The sequence below is a fragment of the Mastacembelus armatus genome, chromosome 4 (assembly GCF_900324485.2).
Source record: "Mastacembelus armatus chromosome 4, fMasArm1.2, whole genome shotgun sequence".
NCBI lineage: Eukaryota > Metazoa > Chordata > Actinopteri > Synbranchiformes > Mastacembelidae > Mastacembelus > Mastacembelus armatus.
The window spans coordinates 25081743-25100759 of NC_046636.1; the positions used below are offsets into that span (position 1 = coordinate 25081743).

The 19017-nt window shown below is 41.8% G+C and overlaps 2 protein-coding genes across 2 annotated transcripts; both read right to left on the minus strand.

Annotated features, from left to right (window-relative positions):
• Window positions 1-4214: 4214 nt before the first annotated feature.
• foxd2 (forkhead box D2) lies at window positions 4215-6486 on the minus strand. The gene has a single exon (XM_026305128.1). The coding sequence runs from the start codon at window positions 6053-6055 to the stop codon at window positions 4952-4954; it is 1104 nt and encodes a 367-aa protein (XP_026160913.1). The 5' UTR covers window positions 6056-6486; the 3' UTR covers window positions 4215-4951.
• Window positions 6487-10839: 4353 nt separating this feature from the next.
• Window positions 10840-12096, minus strand: foxe3 (forkhead box E3). Its single transcript, XM_026305294.1, has one exon. It carries the CDS (start codon window positions 12094-12096, stop codon window positions 10840-10842), a length of 1257 nt encoding a protein of 418 aa, XP_026161079.1.
• Window positions 12097-19017: the final 6921 nt, after the last annotated feature.

The window sequence follows — 19017 nt, forward strand, 5'->3', positions numbered from 1 at the left end:
GTGTGTGTGTGTGTGTGTGTGTGTGTGTGTGTGTGTGTGTGTGTGTGTGTGTGTGTGTGTGTGTGTGTGTGTGTGTGTGTCTACCCCTGACAGATAGCCTAACTGCGACTGTCTATACTTTACACCAGAATGTATTCTCTCATTAAATGTTTCTGTGTTACTATTACTCAGGAGTCACATTTTAAAGCTTTCATTGTTTTCTCTCAATCTCATTGATGGAGTTTTAAATGTGCGCGCTCCGGCTGCTAAATCTAATTATCTCCTGGCGTTTGTGCGGATCATATCGGTTTAATGGATGAAGACGCGGTGTGTTTTTTGACTGATTATGGTGAAGTGCATGCTACCAGATTTTTTAGGCAGATTTTACCGAAATTGTTTCATAATCCACCAGTCTGACCTGCTTTAGGGTTAAGAATGTAATTAAAAACTTTGGCTGGAAAAAAGTCCAGCAAACCAACACCAGCCAGACTTTACAATAAACACACATCTCTCTCGTCTAAAAGAGGCCTGATTGACGGGGGTAGCACCTGCTATTATTCTGATCTTTGCAGGCTAATACCTGCAGTCATTCATCCCCCTGCCCCCTGTGTGTGCGTGTATGTGTACGTGTATGTGTGTGTGTGTTTGTGTATGTGTGCGTGTGTGTGTGAGAGAGAGAGACAGTGTGAGTGAGTGTGTGTGCAGCAGGTGTTCATTTAGTGTGTTAGATTCGGCGCAGCGAAGATCTTCCAAAGTTAATATTGTGTTTCCAGAGATGATTGGGAGTTCACTGTCCTCTCTTTATTTACACATTCTAAATTAATTAAGCGAAGGATTCCTCTGTCTGTTGCAAAAACATGGAGGCTGTAGGGAGACTGGGAGCAGCGAGGGGAGGCTGTGATTTATAGCGGCGGTCCAGAGACGGCCGCGGCTCGCCTCTCCTGTCCTCCGGGCCGGGGAGCCGCGGACCGGACCAACATTCCTCTGTGGGGGCGAGGAGGCTCGTCTGGTGTGTGCACAGAGAGGGGGGATAATATATAGTCCTATATACAAGTGGAAGCAGTGTGCTAACAGCAGGAGTATAGTGTAAATGTCTTCAATGGTCACACAAGTTAGGGACTTTGTAGACGTGTGTGTGTGTGTGTGTGTGTGTGTGTGTGTGTGTGTGTGTGTGTGTGTGTGTGTGTGTGTGTCTTGTTTTGATTGTTGTTGACCCCAGACTTTATCCCATGTTGTGCAGTAGTTTTACATGCAGACAGTCAGACCTGGGACATCGTCCGATCAAACCGGACTCTGCTGTTTAGTCTTTATTGGGGCTGAAAGACTTTGTTTTAATGTGCAGATGAAACTAACCTCAAAATGGAAATAAGCGATCAACCAAAGTTACACACCACAATATGAATGTATTCACTGCACCTCTGTAAAAATTTCCATGTGTTCTGGTTGTTTTATCGATATTATTTTTATAGCTAATAAATTAGTCCTATTATTAAAGGGGCTACAGTTCACTTCAGGCCGAGGAAAGTCCAGTCGGGTTATATCCATATTTATTCACCGGAGCAGCCCTTCACTTTAAATTAACTGCACAGGTCCAATAGACCTACACTATAAAGCTGTAAGTTATTGCTTAATTAATGAGTTTATTTATTATATTATATTATATTATATTATATTATATTATATTATATTATATTATATTATATTATATTATATTATATTATATAGCAGGTACTTTTAATAGTTTCAACTGAAGAGCTTATAAGCTAATTTTGGATCCCTATTCCCACACACACACACACACACACACACACACACATACACACACACACACGGGTCGCAGCACAGTCTCTGCCCTCGTGTCCTTCAAGACGTATCGGTGACGGATACATCGATCAGGGATGTAACATAATTGACAAGGCAGTGATAGATTTAAGGAAAACGATTTTATTTAATCTCCTACTGTCAATGCTGTTTGAGGAGTGTGTCTAACACAATTGTATTTATCATTATATTAAGATATTAATAATATTATTAATGTCATATTATTATTTCTAATAATAATAATATCATCTTAAAACTAAAATGCCTAGAGCGAAAAAGGGAGAGAAAAGTAAATTTATGTTGACATATGATTATATGTAAATAGATATAGTGGCACAGAAAGCAGCTTACGCCCATATAGGGCATATGGAAGCTGTTAGAAAACGAAGGGAATTGCCTTGTAATTTATAAATATGTTTCGGTGACTGTTGAGTCATTTGGCTGTCACGTCATATGTCACTCAGTCCTCGTTTCGTTTGAGAAAACATCACAAAAAATGACGAATGTCGTTGTGGTGGCTGCATAAAGACCCACTCTCTGGTGCTGAAACCGTGGGTGGTCTGGAAGTGACAATCCACACGAAAACCAGGGTCTGTGTGAAATATTAATCTGTCCGTATATAAGCGGTGACGATATCTCATATTAAAAATTAAAAGATTTGAAAGATGGGCCCCGGGTGTTCGTTTCAGTGTTTTCAGTGGTTCGAGAAAGAGGCAGAGGTTCCAAATCTGTTCTGGTCACAAGTCTGTAATCGTACAGCTGAGAGGGACAGTGTTGTGCGCATTTGAGCTAAAACTACACATAAAGTCTCAAATTGTCCATTTTCAAAGCCGGTGAATGTGGCCGAGCCTCTTTATGGCTTGTGTGTGCGCGTGTGCGTGTGTGTGCGTGTGTTAGGCTTTGTGTCTCATGATTTTTTTATTGGTTTTGTTTTCGTTCCTGCCGTTCCTTGAATGGTTTTTAACCACCTCTGCAGACGCTTCATGTGGATTTTAATGGACTGATGCGGTGCGTAATGACTCCCTGTCAGGGCGGGTGCGCACAGAAAACTTCAATAGTGTGCTAAGGTTTTTTTCCAGCTCATTTACTGTGCAAATAATATATGCAGGACATCAATTGATGTCATGGATGCGGGAGAGGTTCTAATCAAAATTATTTCCCAAATTATATTTATCAATCCCTTAATTTGCACTAACAAGGAGAGAGGGGGAGTAGGAAAAAAGAAAAGAGAGAAATGGTAGGTCTGGATAAAGAAAGTGGTCATGTGTTGGTTTTCGTTTCAAAGACTTTCAGTAAGTTGTGCTGAGGGAAAACAGGGGAGTGAGCCCTCCCACCCTTCATCCTTAATAATCATCTGTCAAAACACCCACAAACTAATTTAACCATTTGCACACAGGTCTGGTAAATAAAAGAAGCTTTACACCCCCGTCTGTCTGGAAACATGTGCTCCAACAACTCTGAAAAAGACCAATAGGCCTGTTTTCTGTAGCCGGACGAGTCCCACTGCTTCTTTTATATGTATCCCGAGACAACACAGATGACATGAAAGCGGAGCAAACCGAGGGCCTTTTGAGAAGATTGCTTTTCAGGGTCTAAATGTGTGTGGCTGGAATCACAGGGGACCGCTTGCTGCGCTCACATTCACTCCCTTGGGCCAGGGGTCCACACTGACAACATCAACAAACGGCCAAAAAGCCGCATTATGGTGGATTAGGAGCCTGATGAAAAATGCTGCTACAAATTAGCAACGAAAGCCCAAAAGACCGTGGGTATATCCTTGTTCACTTTCAATTACATACCGCCGAGGCCTGCTAACGTCTCCATTCATTTAAGGCCTTTGTTACTTGGTAGAAAATGGTCCTTTACAAGGGAGCGAGAGCCACACAGGAGGAATAGTTGCCCACTGTTGCGTGATATTCATGACTGTTATGTGCGTCAAGTCGAGTTTGAAATATTTAAACCGAATTTGTGCGTTTCTCACACCTAAAAAGGAGTGGTGATTTACTGCACTAAGAGACGGATCTATTTTGTCTGATCACGTCGTTGCAGCCTAATTGGTGAGCGTCCACTCCTGAATTCATTACATTTTTGGAGCAGTGTGATTGGAAGCAGCAGGAACATTGAGATTTAGGCTTAAAGCGCAAATAAAAGTATGTGCAACCCTTTAAATACAAGTGTTTTAAAATGAAGCCCTGCGATGTGGACTAACAGCCCCCCCCTCCAAGTAAAAACACACATGGTTACAAAACCAGCATATAACCTGATTGATTTAATTCTCTTCCTGCTGCTTTTTAACTTTTTTTTGTTGATGTGCTGCTTCTTTCCACGCAATAATAAAAAAAAATAACGATTCTGCTTTTTAAATTCACAAACATTTATTATTTTTGTCATTACAACAAAAAAATGGCCTATGAACATTTAGGTGTCTCTCTCTATTGGCAACACATGACATACTGTATGTTTCACAGATTAAATTGTGAAATATAGGAACGAGCAACAGTTAAAAGGTTGAGGGAGGTAATGCGCTCTACTAAAACCACACAGCCTACGTGTCCAACGACAACATGAAAGGACATTGTCACAAATTCACCATGTAGAAGAAATTTGGAGGAGAGGGGGGTGTGGGGGCGTGATGTTGATTTATTCATTTAATTTTTTTTTTAAGCGTCAGAAGCCCAATTTATCTCCATGTGCTTTCTAAAGTAAACCTGAGTTTGCTGTCTATGTCAACAACAACAGTGCCATTTTCTCACGACGCACAAAGTACAAACAATATAAATCATAATAAAATTCTTTATATTTAAAAAAAAATCGAGAATCATCCACGTGGCCATGGGTGACACCTTTAACTTATGTTAAAATAACCTTTCCTTACTCTCCCACTGACAAATGAAGGCCACATGCCAGCATTGTTTTAAAAAGATCCTTCTCTGAGTTTCTCTTGCTTTTGTTTCTCATATCTTACACATATTTACAAGCCATAAATAAACACTTCTCTCCTCTGACACTGATAAGAAACGGGGAGAGCCAAAACACTCTTATTTCAGCAAGAATGTTCAGCCTACCTTCACATAGGACGACGCCACAATTGGCTTTTTAATAAAAGACTTTCAGCGGGCATTCTCGACAGTTTGTTATTGTTTTGTTTTTTTTAGAAAGTACAAGTGTTCATATTTGGGTTTTTGCTGGAAAAAGTCTGACTCTGTGGTCCAGGCTGTAATATGCTGTCCGGCGATAGGTTCAAATGACTGGAAGCAGAGGCCAGTGCTGGGGTCAACATGGCCAGGATCTGAGCCTGGCTGCCCGGTTGCGCGCTGTAGGAAGAGGCGGTGGCGTTCGCTGCCCCGATGATATTGTCAATGGAGAATGAAGGCCGGCTAGGAGTGCTGGAGTCCGTCTTGAGAGGCGGCAGAGACGGGCTGAGTTGAGGGTAAAAGGGCTTTCTTAAATCGGTGCCTAAAAGGGAAGGCAGGGGATGCGGCGCAGGGAATATGGAGGCCGATGAGGGCAAGGTGCAGGGCGCATTAGGGAAGGGGAAGGAGCCACCTGTGTGGTGTGCATGATACGGATTGTGGGCTGCGTGGAAGTTCTGCAGCTGGAGTCCATAGTTGTATCCATACGGGCTGTATCCAAACCCGGGTAGAAAGCCACCGGAGTCCCTGAGGATTTCGTTATTTTGGTGCCTCTTGAAGCGCTTCCTCCTGCGCAAGAAGCTCCCGTTGTCGAACATGTCTGCGGAATCCGGGTCGAGGGTCCAGTAGTTGCCCTTTCCGGGATTGCCGGGTTCCCGTGGGATTTTTACGAAGCAGTCGTTCAGGGAAAGGTTGTGGCGAATAGAGTTTTGCCAAGCGGGGAATTTTTCCCGGTAGTAGGGAAATCTGTTGCTGATGAACTCGCAGATCTCACTGAGAGTGAGACGTTTCTTGGGGCTTTGCAAGATGGCCATAGTGATCAGGGCGATGTAAGAGTAGGGTGGCTTTACAAGTGCACTTTTTCTGGGTTTGTCCCCAATCACAGTCCCGGTGTCTGCGCTGGACCCCATCTGGTCTGACGGGCAGTCGGAGCTGCTGAGTCCGGGAGAGGAAACCCTCTCGGCCACGTTCTGGGAGTAATTATCGTCCGAGTCATTGTCCAAGATGAACTCGTGGTGAATGTACTTCCCGTCCTTCCCAACGGATATGTCTCCCCCAACCACATCGATGTCCACATCTTCGGACAATGCAGAGCTGTCGGACATATCCGTCCCTAAAGTCATCCTTGGACACGCCGCTTCTCTTCCCCTTCTCTCCCAGGTTTCCTACTGAGTGAGAGCGCGCACACACACTCTCTCTCTCCCCTTACAGCCACACCAGACCTCTGCAGCTTTATTTCCAGCTACTGAATACACACATGGCTAGAGTCTATTGGAAAGATGAAACTCTTTGACCTGTGGATTTGGCGACTCCTCTCCGATGCTGGTCAAGCAGGGCCGCGCGAGGTTCTGGTCGAGTAAAAAACTTTTGAGGCATAAAATGACAGTCAAGGATCAGTCGACGTGCACTCCCGTTGATTTCTAACGCGCCTGTTGTGTTCTGTGATCGGTTTGTGCTGCAGGTCATTTAAAAAGCCACTTTCGGGTTTTACCGAGTGTCTCTTTAAAATATGTTTTACGCACGGGATCGGGTGGATATCCAGCTAGACTGTCACACTGTCCTCCTTAGCTCTCAAAAGGTATTTATAGGACCGTGCTGATCACGTGGTCTTTGAGTCACTGTTACCAGGAACTGCACGAAATAATCTTGCAAAAAGTAATATCTGATCGGATGTTCGATTATAAATCAGAGTTGGGTAAAATATTAAAACGAAAAATAACGCAGTCATTGAAGCTGTGAGACGGTAGCTGTTGCTAATATAAAATGAAGAATTGTACGTTTTGATTTATTTGTGCTTTATGAACATATTCAGTCTTTAAAATGTTGCAATGTGGATAAAAATGCATCAAAAACGAGGAAAATGTCTCAGTGACGACTAAACTCTGACTAAACTCTTTGTCATTTTTCTTTTCTAAAAGACAAATTTGTTTCCTAACACGGGACACAGCCTTTCAACCCACAAACTAAATGGATTTTCCTTTTGCAGTGTAGTTTGAGAGAGGTGGGTTGTAAGGTGCACACCGATCAGGATGGTTCTGATCTTTATGAAACAGCCTGCAAACACAACACAAGCCTGTAGTAATATTTTTATAGGCTGAATACGTTATTCAAATTACTGGAGAAATACCTGCACGACATGCTCACAACTGTCATCACAGAAAATAGACACATAATGATGATAATAATAATATTAATAATTCTATTTATTATATTCCAACGCAATGAAGGCTACTTGTTAAATTCATAAATAAAATCTATAATATTTAGCCTATGTGGACTGTACCATTTGTAAAATGAAAAGGCTAAATATCAGGATGATGGGCTGGGTTATTGCTATTGATTTTTGAGGTTTGACTATTTTTTAATTTTTTCCTTTAAGTTTAAACCTTATATGTGTAAAATCAGTTTTCGATTAGCTGTTTGAACTAAACAGGTTCTACAAACGGAGCTTTTTACGTCTCTTCTGATCCCTAATAAATTGGCTGATTTGGCCGATTTGAATTCCTCCTCAAAGGTTTTGGCCAGCAGCCTAATCCCCTGATCACTTCTCACGGGTTTTGTGTTTTCCTTGTCAAGAAGTCACAACATTATTCATCTGCATTTTCTGCATAATTCACAAGGGCAGACGGAGCCATAGTCAGCTGCAACCTGCTCCAATTCGTCTTCGTCGGCAGTGAAAGGGCAGCAGATGACGATGTGTAATGTGTCTGTAATGTGTGCGGGCTTATTTAGAGCGGACGGACATTCCAGTTCATTACGATGCAGAAACACAGATTTATTATAATGCGATCACATCAGCACCTCATTCATCTTGGGGTTTAAACAACACTCTGCTCGTCTTTCTCTTTCAGTGTTTTAATCTCCAGTGCAACAGATCGATTTTGTTTTTGTTTCAGTCTGCTTTGGTGTTTTGCTTTATCCTTTATCCAAGTCAAGGCAAGTAACGCGTTAGATACTCCAGAGAAGACCTGCCTGAAACAGACATGTGACACGTTACTGTCTCCAGGTCTCAGTAACAAACCAAATAATTACAGGATTTCCCTTTAAATTCCCACATTACAACACACTGTCCTTTATCAACCCATCTGTTTTTCCTCCGTCTTTAATATCATCATAATCGTGTAGGCCTAGGAAAATGTGTAATTATTGCCTGGATGTTTTGATTATTGTTATTATCAGACCTAAGATCGCTCCAGATCTAAGAGTCAGTGTTGTTTTTGACACTGAGTCAAACGATGGACTTTATGAACAATATAAAAAAAAAAAGCAATATTTTTGTGCAGGGACTATTAATCACACAAATGATAGGATTGTTATTCATTTCTTTTTATTTTTAAACCATATGTGTAACTGCATATTTATTTTATTTATTTATTTTTAATCTAGATTTAGAAGCCTACAAATATATTAAAGGTTTTTCTAAGTTCCTGAGTGGTTCAGTGAGGTTTTTGGTTCTTATGATGTTATCAATGTTTCTCATAATTGAAGTTTGTGGTGTTGAAGCGCCCTCTGCTGTTGCTAAAGCAATGAGCTCTACAGTGCATGGCAAAATGACACAGCCAGCGTTATGAGCAAAGAATAAAACTGAATTTTCAACTGGGCTGAAAAACAGCAGGCTTTTGATGTGTACTACCAGGTCTGGGTTCTTCTGAAATATTTAAAAAAGCTTAAGGCATAATTAGTTCACAGTCAAGTCAGATGCAGTAGTCAGTGTGAGGAAGTAAAATATATAAAATAGTGTCTTTAAAAATGCTACAAATATGAATATTTACTGTTCTGATTAATTAACGGTGTATACATCACAACACAACTATAGTCGCTTATTATTAGGGCACTGTCTGACAGATTAGGTGGCCTATTGCAACCGACGATGAAATGGAAACCAACTGCCTGGTTTTAGCTTCAGGCTGCAACTGCACTGTGACACTGAGTGTTTTACTTCTCCTCACACTGATACTGTACATGCAAGTGAATGACATCATTCTAAACCTCATGAAATTAAAATGAGTTGCAGCTGGAACAAAATATCTCACACAAACGCAGGTTGTTATAGCACCACAAATCAGTTATATGACACTGGAACAACTGGATGTTTTTGTTAAAGCACTGTTTCCATCTAGCCAAGCTAAATAAGCAGTGCTCCGCTTTTAGGTGATCCAACTATACACCAGCTGCCATTTTTGTTCTTTTGGGGCGAAAGGAGGGAAAGCACTGGTGTGTTTTGTTTTTGTTTTGTTTTTATTCCTGTGGCAAAACGATAAGGAGACAGTTTCAACACAGTGAGTTAGTTCTGTTAGATAAGGATTTTTTTGTTGTTGTTTTGAAGCCATTCCAATATGATTCAGGCTGCTGAGGAAAGGTTTTTTGCTTTTTTGTCTTTTTATTAGACAAAGAACTTTTGCTTCCATCTAGTGGTGGGAACATTTTTACCTTCAGTTCCCTCTACTCCTTTAACATTGAGCAAACATCCTGATGCTGACTAACTGCTTTAACATACATATAACCTGTTGCAGGTCATGAAGCATGTGGAAGTAGATTGTCAGAATCAGGTGGACTTGCTCTTTGGTCTTAAATAAGATGCTGTCCTGCTGATCCAGGACTGTCTTTGAACAAAACAAGCAGACTTTTGACCTGCTACCTGCTTCAACCTACAGTGTGATCATGTCCATGGCCAGACTGACCCATTAAGTGGACCTGAGTCTAGAATATACTGTGGACCTACTTCAGTAGGTATCAGGAACAGCAGCTTGGACTCCAGCATTGAAAGATATTCAAGTTGAAACATAATAAAGTCCTTAAACCAGCACTGGTTGGACCACAGGCCTCCATCATCAGTCGTTTGTGACCTGAGGAAAAATATTTCATCTTTAATTGTATAAATATTAAACTGTAAGTTAATACATTTATTTGTTTTTGATTGACTTAATGTAAGCTGATTAGATGTGATTACAGAAGATTATATTTTCACCAAAACATTAATTTTCAAACACAAATGCCTTTAACTAGTTGTTGATAAATAACCAGGGAAATTCTAACAAATTACTTAAATATTAACATTGAAAAGGTTTAGTGGTTATGTTACACGTGTATCCACAAAGTTGGATCACAAACTATTACAGGAGCATAAAACCCTTTTCACAAGAAAGAATAAAGCAGTTTAATTCAAAAGGTTTTTTTAAAAAGAAAAGAGATGTTAGATTAACAAAGACATAAATGAATATTAAATTCACCCTTGCATTTAATTTACTTTATTAAACTTATTAGTGCTCATGATTATTTAAGTGTAACCCTGTGTCATATTAAACAGCAAGTCTGAGTTTAGGAGCTGACCTAAACATTACATGAGTATGAATATGTCTATTTTCATATTGTGATACAGCTAAGCTTTGACTGAACTGTGTTTATATGCAAATGAAGGCTGTTACTGATGAGAGGAAAAACTGGATGAACCAATTTAACGATAATGAGCCCAGGTAGGAAAAAAAATCACACTTAATTTAAAAAATGAATTTATTTCAGACGATCTGCGCTGAACAAAATCACTTCTTTTACACAAACAAATTATTTACATGCAAAGTAGAAGACGAATGTTTGAATGATATAACAAACATAAATGTGTCACAGTAAAATACAGTCCTGGGATCTATCAAACGGGTCTAAATGGCTTTGCACCTTTCAAAGAGGATTTTTTTCACAGGCTCGGTCATTTTGTGTCACGTCTTTTCTGATGTTTGCAAAAATGTATTAAGATCCTTCAGAAACACAGTTTGTAATTTAAGGTATAGGCCTATTGGCGACAATATTCTGACCTTTGAAGGCCTAATACTGACTGTTTCATCTCATGTGGACTCACTGGGGGCACAGCCTTTCAATAATTAATCAGGATTGTTTTCTGTTGCAAGTCATGTCACATATATCGCTCTAACCCTGATGCAAAGCTGCCCTGTCTCATGTAAGTGTTGTTGTAGGAGTTCACAGGGTTGGAAAGGCCCAGCAGCTGCTCCGTGTGCTCGGCACAGGAGCCCGGGCGCAGGGCGGGCAGGGAGAGCCGGTTGCCCGAGCAGTAAACTTGCGAGTTCCCCGGGGAGAAACCAGGCTGGGTCATGGTGGGTAAGTTCGGAGGGGAGGCCGAAGAGGAGTATGGGTACCCGGCGGACAGGTTGGAGGTGATGTTCCCGGTGTTTCTGCTCAGCATGTTCGCTGACGGATTGACAGTCTGGGTCTGGAAGCATCCAGACGAGTCGGTGCCGGCGACCGAGCAGCTGGAGGACATGGTTCCCAGGTCACCTCCACCCAGCCCCAGAGCGTTGAGGTCTCCCCCCACGGGGCCGCTCTGCACCACCGTCTGCTGGTTGATGATGTTGTCGATGCTGAACATGCGCGACTGTCCTTGGCCGACCCCGGCGGAGGTCTGGTAGTGATGGAGCATGGCCGGATGCGGGGATGTGGCTGTCAGCTGAGAGCCATAACCAGACCCTATCCCGGCGTACAGTGTGTTCGGGTATGAGGGCCTGCCCATTGGAGTTGGGGTAAAGGCGCTGGAGCTCTGCATGTATCCGGGGTAGGTGCTCACATCTGTGCGCTTGAACCTCTTCCTTCTCCTCAGAAAGCTCCCGTTGTCGAACATGTCCTCAGCTGCGGGATCCAAAGTCCAGTAGTTTCCTTTGCCTGGTCTGCCGGGCTCCCGTGGGATCTTCACAAAGCAGTCGTTCAGGGTGAGGTTGTGGCGGATGGAGTTTTGCCACTTCTTGGAGTTCTCCCTGTAGAAAGGAAAACGCTCCATGATAAACTTGTAAATGCCCCCCAGGGTGAGCTTCCTCTCTGGGGAATTGGCGATGGCCATGGCGATGAGGGCGATGTAGCTGTAGGGAGGTTTCCCCCTCTGGACGGGCCTCTTCCTCCGGCGACTCCCGGTGGGCAGGTGCTCCTCAGTCTGCCCCAGAGCCGCGCCGTCCTCCGCGTTAGGACTGTTCCCTCTGGGCTCAGACTTGATCAAAATGTTTTCCTTTGAGCGGGACTGCAGCATCAGAGGTGGTGGAGGAAGCGGCGAGTCCAAGCTCACATTTGGAGACATGACAAGAAGACTTGCCTCAGCAGGCGAGTGCTGCGTCTCAGCGGTCATGTTACACATGCCAGAAAAATACGAATAATTTGCCAGATTCATAAAAAAATATAGGTTATGATCTTCTTTGTGTCGAAGTTATCAGCTGGGTGAAATGCCCGTGATATAAACAAATTAAATGCGTATGTTACCAGTCGCTGCTCCCCTGCTCTGGTCAAAAATAGCCCTGGTGTTTGGGTGGTGTGTGTCAGTCCAGGTGAGAGAAAGGCGTTGACAGTTTTATAAGGCAGGGCAAGAATGACGCATCCCCGTGACGATGGAGGCAGGAGGACAAAACCCCAAAGAAAATCTTAGTTTTGCTCTGCCCCAGAGGAAACTTAGAGTTTGGGCTGTTATGTTGTCAAACCATTTTGTTTTCTATCACTCCTGTTCATTTTCAACAAAGGATTTAAGGATTTGCTAATAAAAATGCTTTATTTTGAAAAGGCCTCCAGTCAGCTCAGTGTCCATAGAACCTAAATAAGTATTGGGTATCCTGCAGAATCTAATCATTGGCCATAAAGACAAACTTATGCATTAGGGCCACACTGAGAGATTATTAAATGCAGCAAAGAGATTTACTGATGACCCCTTCTCTGTCTGTTCTCTCTGGGACTTCACTGGCAGCTGTGTATATATCCAGGGCAGAAACAACACTCACAGATCTGCTCTGTGCTACTGCAAACCCAACAGCCAATCCACCGATTGAAAAATAAAAACATGCCACTGAAAACAAGCAATTGAGCTATCAAAGCTTTTGGGGAAGAAAAGTAAATATCCCTTCATTTCATTTTCATTTTTGGAGAGCGATAATCAAACAGACCTCTGACTGGAGAGTAGAGGTGTTATCTTATGGATTTTGAAGTGAAAACAGTTCTGTGCACAATTGGTATATAGACAAACAGCCTTTAAACACAAGCATGACAAAGTGCTTCCAATTGGTTATTTAGGTAAGTTGAAGGTCGAAGTTAATTACAAAGGGTAAGATACACAGGGGGGTGACTTGTTAGCATCACTTTTAATAAAATGGGCAGAGGCATTTTGGACTCATGCAAATGATTGAGCCCACTAGACACAGTGACAATGTCGTCATATTGCATCCACATTTAATGACATAAAGACACACACCATGGTGCCTGTATGTACAGTATGTTGCATATTTCCCAGATGCCTCGTTTGAAACTTGATGTTGGCTTCTCTGTTAATTTGCCATCTATTTGCACCGACAGTGTGCACTCACATTCAGTGGGTGGGTTATACATTTATAAATAGAGTTGGAAGGATGTTCACAGTATTTAAGACATGATTGAATGTCGTCCTGACAGGGCTGATATGAAAATATATGTTGGCAATAATCAAACCAAAGTTTAGTTGTCAAACTTTAGTCATAACCACCCTCTGTTCTACTTGCCCCCCCCCCCTCAACACACACAAACACAATGACACACACAGATGACTGAACCCCTCCTGCCACAGCTCAGACACACTAAGCCCAGCTAGCTACTCACAACCAGTGGCTAACAGCTTCAGACAGGCGTGGGAGCGGGGCTATATCCAAGCAGGATCTGCCCCCAGAGCTGCCAGGTCAGGCAGGACAAACACAGGGGCTCAGGCCAGGAAACGGGCCCTCTGCCTCGGGGCCTACGGCCTCTTGCTAATCCCCCCTCGTCCCTACACCAGCCCAGCAGAGCCTCCCCACACCTCTGTGCACCTCCACATCCTCTATTCACTTGTCCTGTACTGTGTCACTTTATGTATTTACGGCTCTGCCACATCTATAGATCAGCATATCCATACCTTTTTTTTTTTTTTTTTTTTTTTTTTTAGTGTACAGCAAAAACTTTCCTTCAGTTCCACCCAATTTTGTTGTGAGTACAAAATGGCTGATGTTGTCCCTCCACCCAACACCAGAATGATACTGCTGACATATGCAGCATTGGAAATCATATCAGGATATATTAATCACACAGAAAGAGAATTGAAAAGGCCATGTAGCTGCTAAATCCTGGACATGTTCATGATCCTATTATGCAACAGCTAAGATAGAACCTCATACAGCAAAGCAATGTGTTAACAATGCTTCACTGGAATTATGAGAAAATAAGTTATCTTGCAAAGATCCATGGTAATTAGATAAACTACAAGGTGCTTAGTATTGCTGTACTTTATCAAATGAAATTGTATCGCACACACACTTCTCCAAATCAACACTGTTTGGTCAGAGGAGGACTTGTTGAGCTGGGCAGGAGCTGAAACCTGGTTCAGAGTCATACTGATATTGTGAATGACAAATTGGGGTATTATGGTTTCAACTCTGTCAAAAACCTTTGGATATATATGTAAGTTGATAGTACATTACCCATGTGTTTCATAGAGCCAGTGCAGGGGTGTGTCTTTTCCTTGCAATGACGCCAGTAAGACCCACAGGTTTCATTTTTATCTTTATAACAGGCACAAACCTTGAGTCTACATGCACGGAAGCATTGCAAAAAAGTGTTAAATATAAAAAAATGTGGAATGAATTGCACAAGGTCCAGGGACCTAGAAGGCATTCCTTAACATATTTTTCAGTTTTCCATTAGATTTACACCTACAGTCAATCTTCAGGTTCCTGTCCTATTTTTTATTGAAATCCTGGGTGATATAGAGAGGACAAGGGACAGACAGAGTTGCTGAGTAAACACTTAGAATCCATTCATTCGCAAAGTGGCTCCAGGGGACGGGGTAGGGGGGTGCATGAGAAAAAGAGGGGGAATAAAGGATGAGAGACAGAAAGTGAAAGAGAGGGAGACAGAAAGAGAGAAACACACAGGAGAGCACAACCATTTTCTTGCACAAGCTCATCAAGTACGCGCCAGGGCTCCTGAAAACGCAGGGATTACCAGGGTGCTGGGACTGTGCTGGCCTGGGCCGCCTCTACTCACTCCTGCACTGCACGCTACACTGCCCTGCTAAAGCATTACACATGGTTCTCACACACACACACACACACACACACACACACACACAACCAGTCATGCCTGCTTATATGGTGATCATCTGTCATCTGCAAAAGTTAACATGGATGCTTAACACATAGATGCATACACACTCACACACACACACACATGCACACACAGTCTGTTCAGGAAAGATTCATACTTAAAAACCCACTAGATGTACAACCACTGTATCAGTCTTATAGGTTTACCTGTAACAATGTGGTTAAAAACATACAGTAAAAATTTGATGTTTGTGCCTGGATAAACACCCCGCTGCCCTCAAGACCCCTGCAGGAAAGCCCCCAGCCTCCAGCACTGTAGCCTGGAATGCTGCAAGATTCATGCACAAGCGCATTGAGCTGAGGTCACATCCTGCATAAGATAAGCACAGTAATTAAATAATTAGGAAGTGAGGAACACATGGATGAGCTAGAAAACCGGGCCTCAGCTCATTTGATGAGTTTGTGGTGTTACTTTGAGACGACTTTCAGCTCTCTATAAGTTCTCTCTGTATGAGAATCTTTGTGTTTCATTGATGAGGCTCTGCATTGTTAATGTTATTAAAGAAGACAAATATTTTAACATTACTCCACTTTGTGGTATTTCCTATTCTTACATTTGAAGGTAAAGATAATGACAACATCATGAAAAGAACAGTTCCACACTATGACAACTGAGGGCCTTTGCTTTCTTGTTGAATTGTAGATTTAAAAAATGATGCCATTCCCATATCAATCCATAAAATATGTAGCGTCAGCAAAAAAATAATTAGCTTAGCTTTGCACAAAGACTGGAAGCAAGGGGAAAAGCTAGCCTGCTCTGTCAGATGGGTAGAAATATCTGCATTCTAGTACCACTAAATAAAACATGTTATCCCTACCTTTGGACACAGCCAGGCTAGCCGTCCCCACTATTTAGACTATGCTAAGGTAACTTTCCAGGCCACAGAATAAATAAAATTGTCAGACTTTCCTTTAATAGTCTGTTCTCAAACAGCTAACTGTTTATTTTCAGTGAGAATAGTTTTTGCACATTCAGAAAAAGCTTCTTTTCCCGTCATTATGGCCATTCACCCAAAGTGTTTGTAGATTTTGGAGAAGGGACAAAAAAGGCCACCAGAGCCACCCTGAGACTCTGTGAAGATAAGAAGTAAACAGTGCCCTAATACTCCACCATGGTGAGCCAACAGAGAGCAGCTTAATGCCTTAATACTGTGCTCCTCTCTATAGTAGGAGCCACCAAGCCAAGAGCAAATAATGGAAATCATACACCCATCTGCTCTGGAGAGCTGATGTGGCTAAAACCAGGAAGTCACTTCTGTGTGATGATGGAAAAGAAATGAAATTAAATCCTCACAACTATATCAAGACAGTCCTGTGATTAAAAAAAATCAATATACCTGAAAGCAAAAACATTGTAAGATTTAGAGTTATGTGAATTTGTTCAGATCTCCAACAGTAAATGCTGCAAATACTGCTTGTTGGTTTTACTGTATCAGCCACTGTGTATTTGATGCATTCCTTGAAGGCTATGTGGACCAGACTGGCAGACTGGAGAGTGATGAGTAACAGCTTACTGCAAAGGGAAGAGGGGCTTTTGTGTGGGCTGCACGGCTGGGTCATGTGTGCAATCATGTATGCATTCATTTGTTAGGAGAACCGAAAACAATTTTTTGTTCACTTCGCTTTAGCATGAACTTGAGCTGTTTCGTCTTACGTTCTATCGCTCCAAATGTCTCCCAGTGGCGAAGCAGAGTATCAGTGAGGTCATAGTGACATAGACAAATCCTTCAGTAGACGTCAGAGTTTCGGAGCAGAGGGAGAAGTAACTGAGGTGGGCTCCAAAAAGAGACAAGGACTTTCATTCAGCGACTCTGTCTATTTATGGAGCTGTCTTTCAACGTGCACTTCTCACTCTTTCACTTCAGATCTTTAGCATTGGATTGGTGCTCTTTTATTGCAGAGAAGTAAAATCACTTTCTCAGTATACATTTATACTACATAGGCCTAATTAAAAATGCTACTGATCCAAAAGAGTCTATGCTACTCATATTAGCTTCATTAACAGCACTTGTTGTCCACCTCAAAGCAGCTATTGGTCCTACCATTGCTTGGTGGTGAGAGATGGACAGCTAGCATGCAGAGACACATCAGCCTGCCTCAAGGCTTTATTACACTGAGAGGAGAGCAATGATAAGACCCGGCCTTTACACTGGCTGATAATGTAGGACACACACTCCACACGCTTGTCTCTCTCTCACTCACTCACTCACTCACTCATTCACTCACTCACTCACACACACACACACACACGCACAAATGTTGACATGTATTTATGAGAGATTTTTTTAGTGCCAAGCCCAAATGTTCAACCTTTATCATGAAAATTCATTAAAGTAGAAAGGTCAGAATGAAACTAATTTCATTAGCTGGATGTTATCCAGCAGAAAATTGTATTATGGGATAGTAGAAGATGCTGATGAAGTCACTGACCAGTGTTTACCACCTTCTCCCACACCCGCCTGCTTCCTATTGTCCTACCTGTTGTCTGAGACCATCTCAGACAGGTGGGATCAGCGCCCATTATGTTCTTTAAGACTTATGCACACAAGGAACCAGTAAGGTGCAGGTAAGAGCACTTGCTAAGCAGATATACACACATGGGATGAAGACACGCACAAGCAGGTACATGTACAAGTGGTGACCATCTTCATTGACTTTACAGCACCAAAGTCAGGCTGCAAGTCACATGTTCTCCCATCAATTTGTGACTTCTGGGTGTCAAAGGGCATTGCATGGACATCTACCAAAATACAGAAAACTGTGAAATACCATACAGAGTGAAATACCATACAGAGAGTACCATCACACTAAATTCACATCTTCCTTTCATTATGAACATTTTTACCAGTGTCTTTTTCCACAAATTTACCCAACAGAGAAATGAAATCTATACAATATATTGCAAAATGATTAGTATAATCATACTTATCCAATTGTCTAATTTAAAGTGTTTAACCAGCCTTTCAACAATGCACTACTGACAAGAATTGGCCACATGCACTTCAAGATGCTAAAAAGAAATAAGTGGTAAGCAGTATAGATATATAAGCCATGGATTTTGTTTCTTGTCTTCACACAATAGGGAGAAATGATTTTAAATGTGGACAACATATACCGTTTAAAAGCACATATAACTTGAAAAATAGTGACCCAACATGTTTACAATGACAGTGAATGCAGATCTTTACACCCATCTAGTGGTTAATAGAACAACTGCAAGTTTTCGCAACAACTGAAGTCAATGCAGAGAACATGTTGCATTGATTCTGTATTGTACTGTATATTTTTCACTGGTGGACCTACAAAATGTGCACACAAGAATATGCAACACCTGTTTAATATAATACAAACAAACGGTACCTCTCTGTCATAGCTTCAACAAAAATAGAGGACACCAAAAGGCTCATCACTAAGAGCCATGCTTGTATTGCATATATTGTACAAGTGTTCAAGCTATAATGTCGAAGCAACATCACTGCAGAAGAGAGAGCAAGTGAAATTCAATGTCGGGCTATAATGTTATCATATGTTTCTCCGGTGTGATTAGTGGCACTGAGTCTAACTCACTGTTGGAATAGATACCTTAGGTTTGCAATGTTGCATGTTAATTATTTGAATGTAGAATTTCAATTATTTTATTATTAAAAAGAATTGGTTACACTTTGGAGACTGCAGTGAATGTAATCATATAATACAGTATGGGATGTATGTAAACATCAGTGTAAGTTGCAAGAATAGTGACAGCTTGGTCACTAACTTGGACTAGTTCAACATAGGGAAAGGCTGCTGGACATATTTATTAGTAAAATGAGATTATTTTGTTCCATCATTGTGACACTACCCACTTTAATACAGCAGATGTCAGCATACACTTTCAATGGTGCCATGAAAATCGCCCATAACATGCGAAAAAGAAGAGCGGAACAAAAGTATAACCTCTT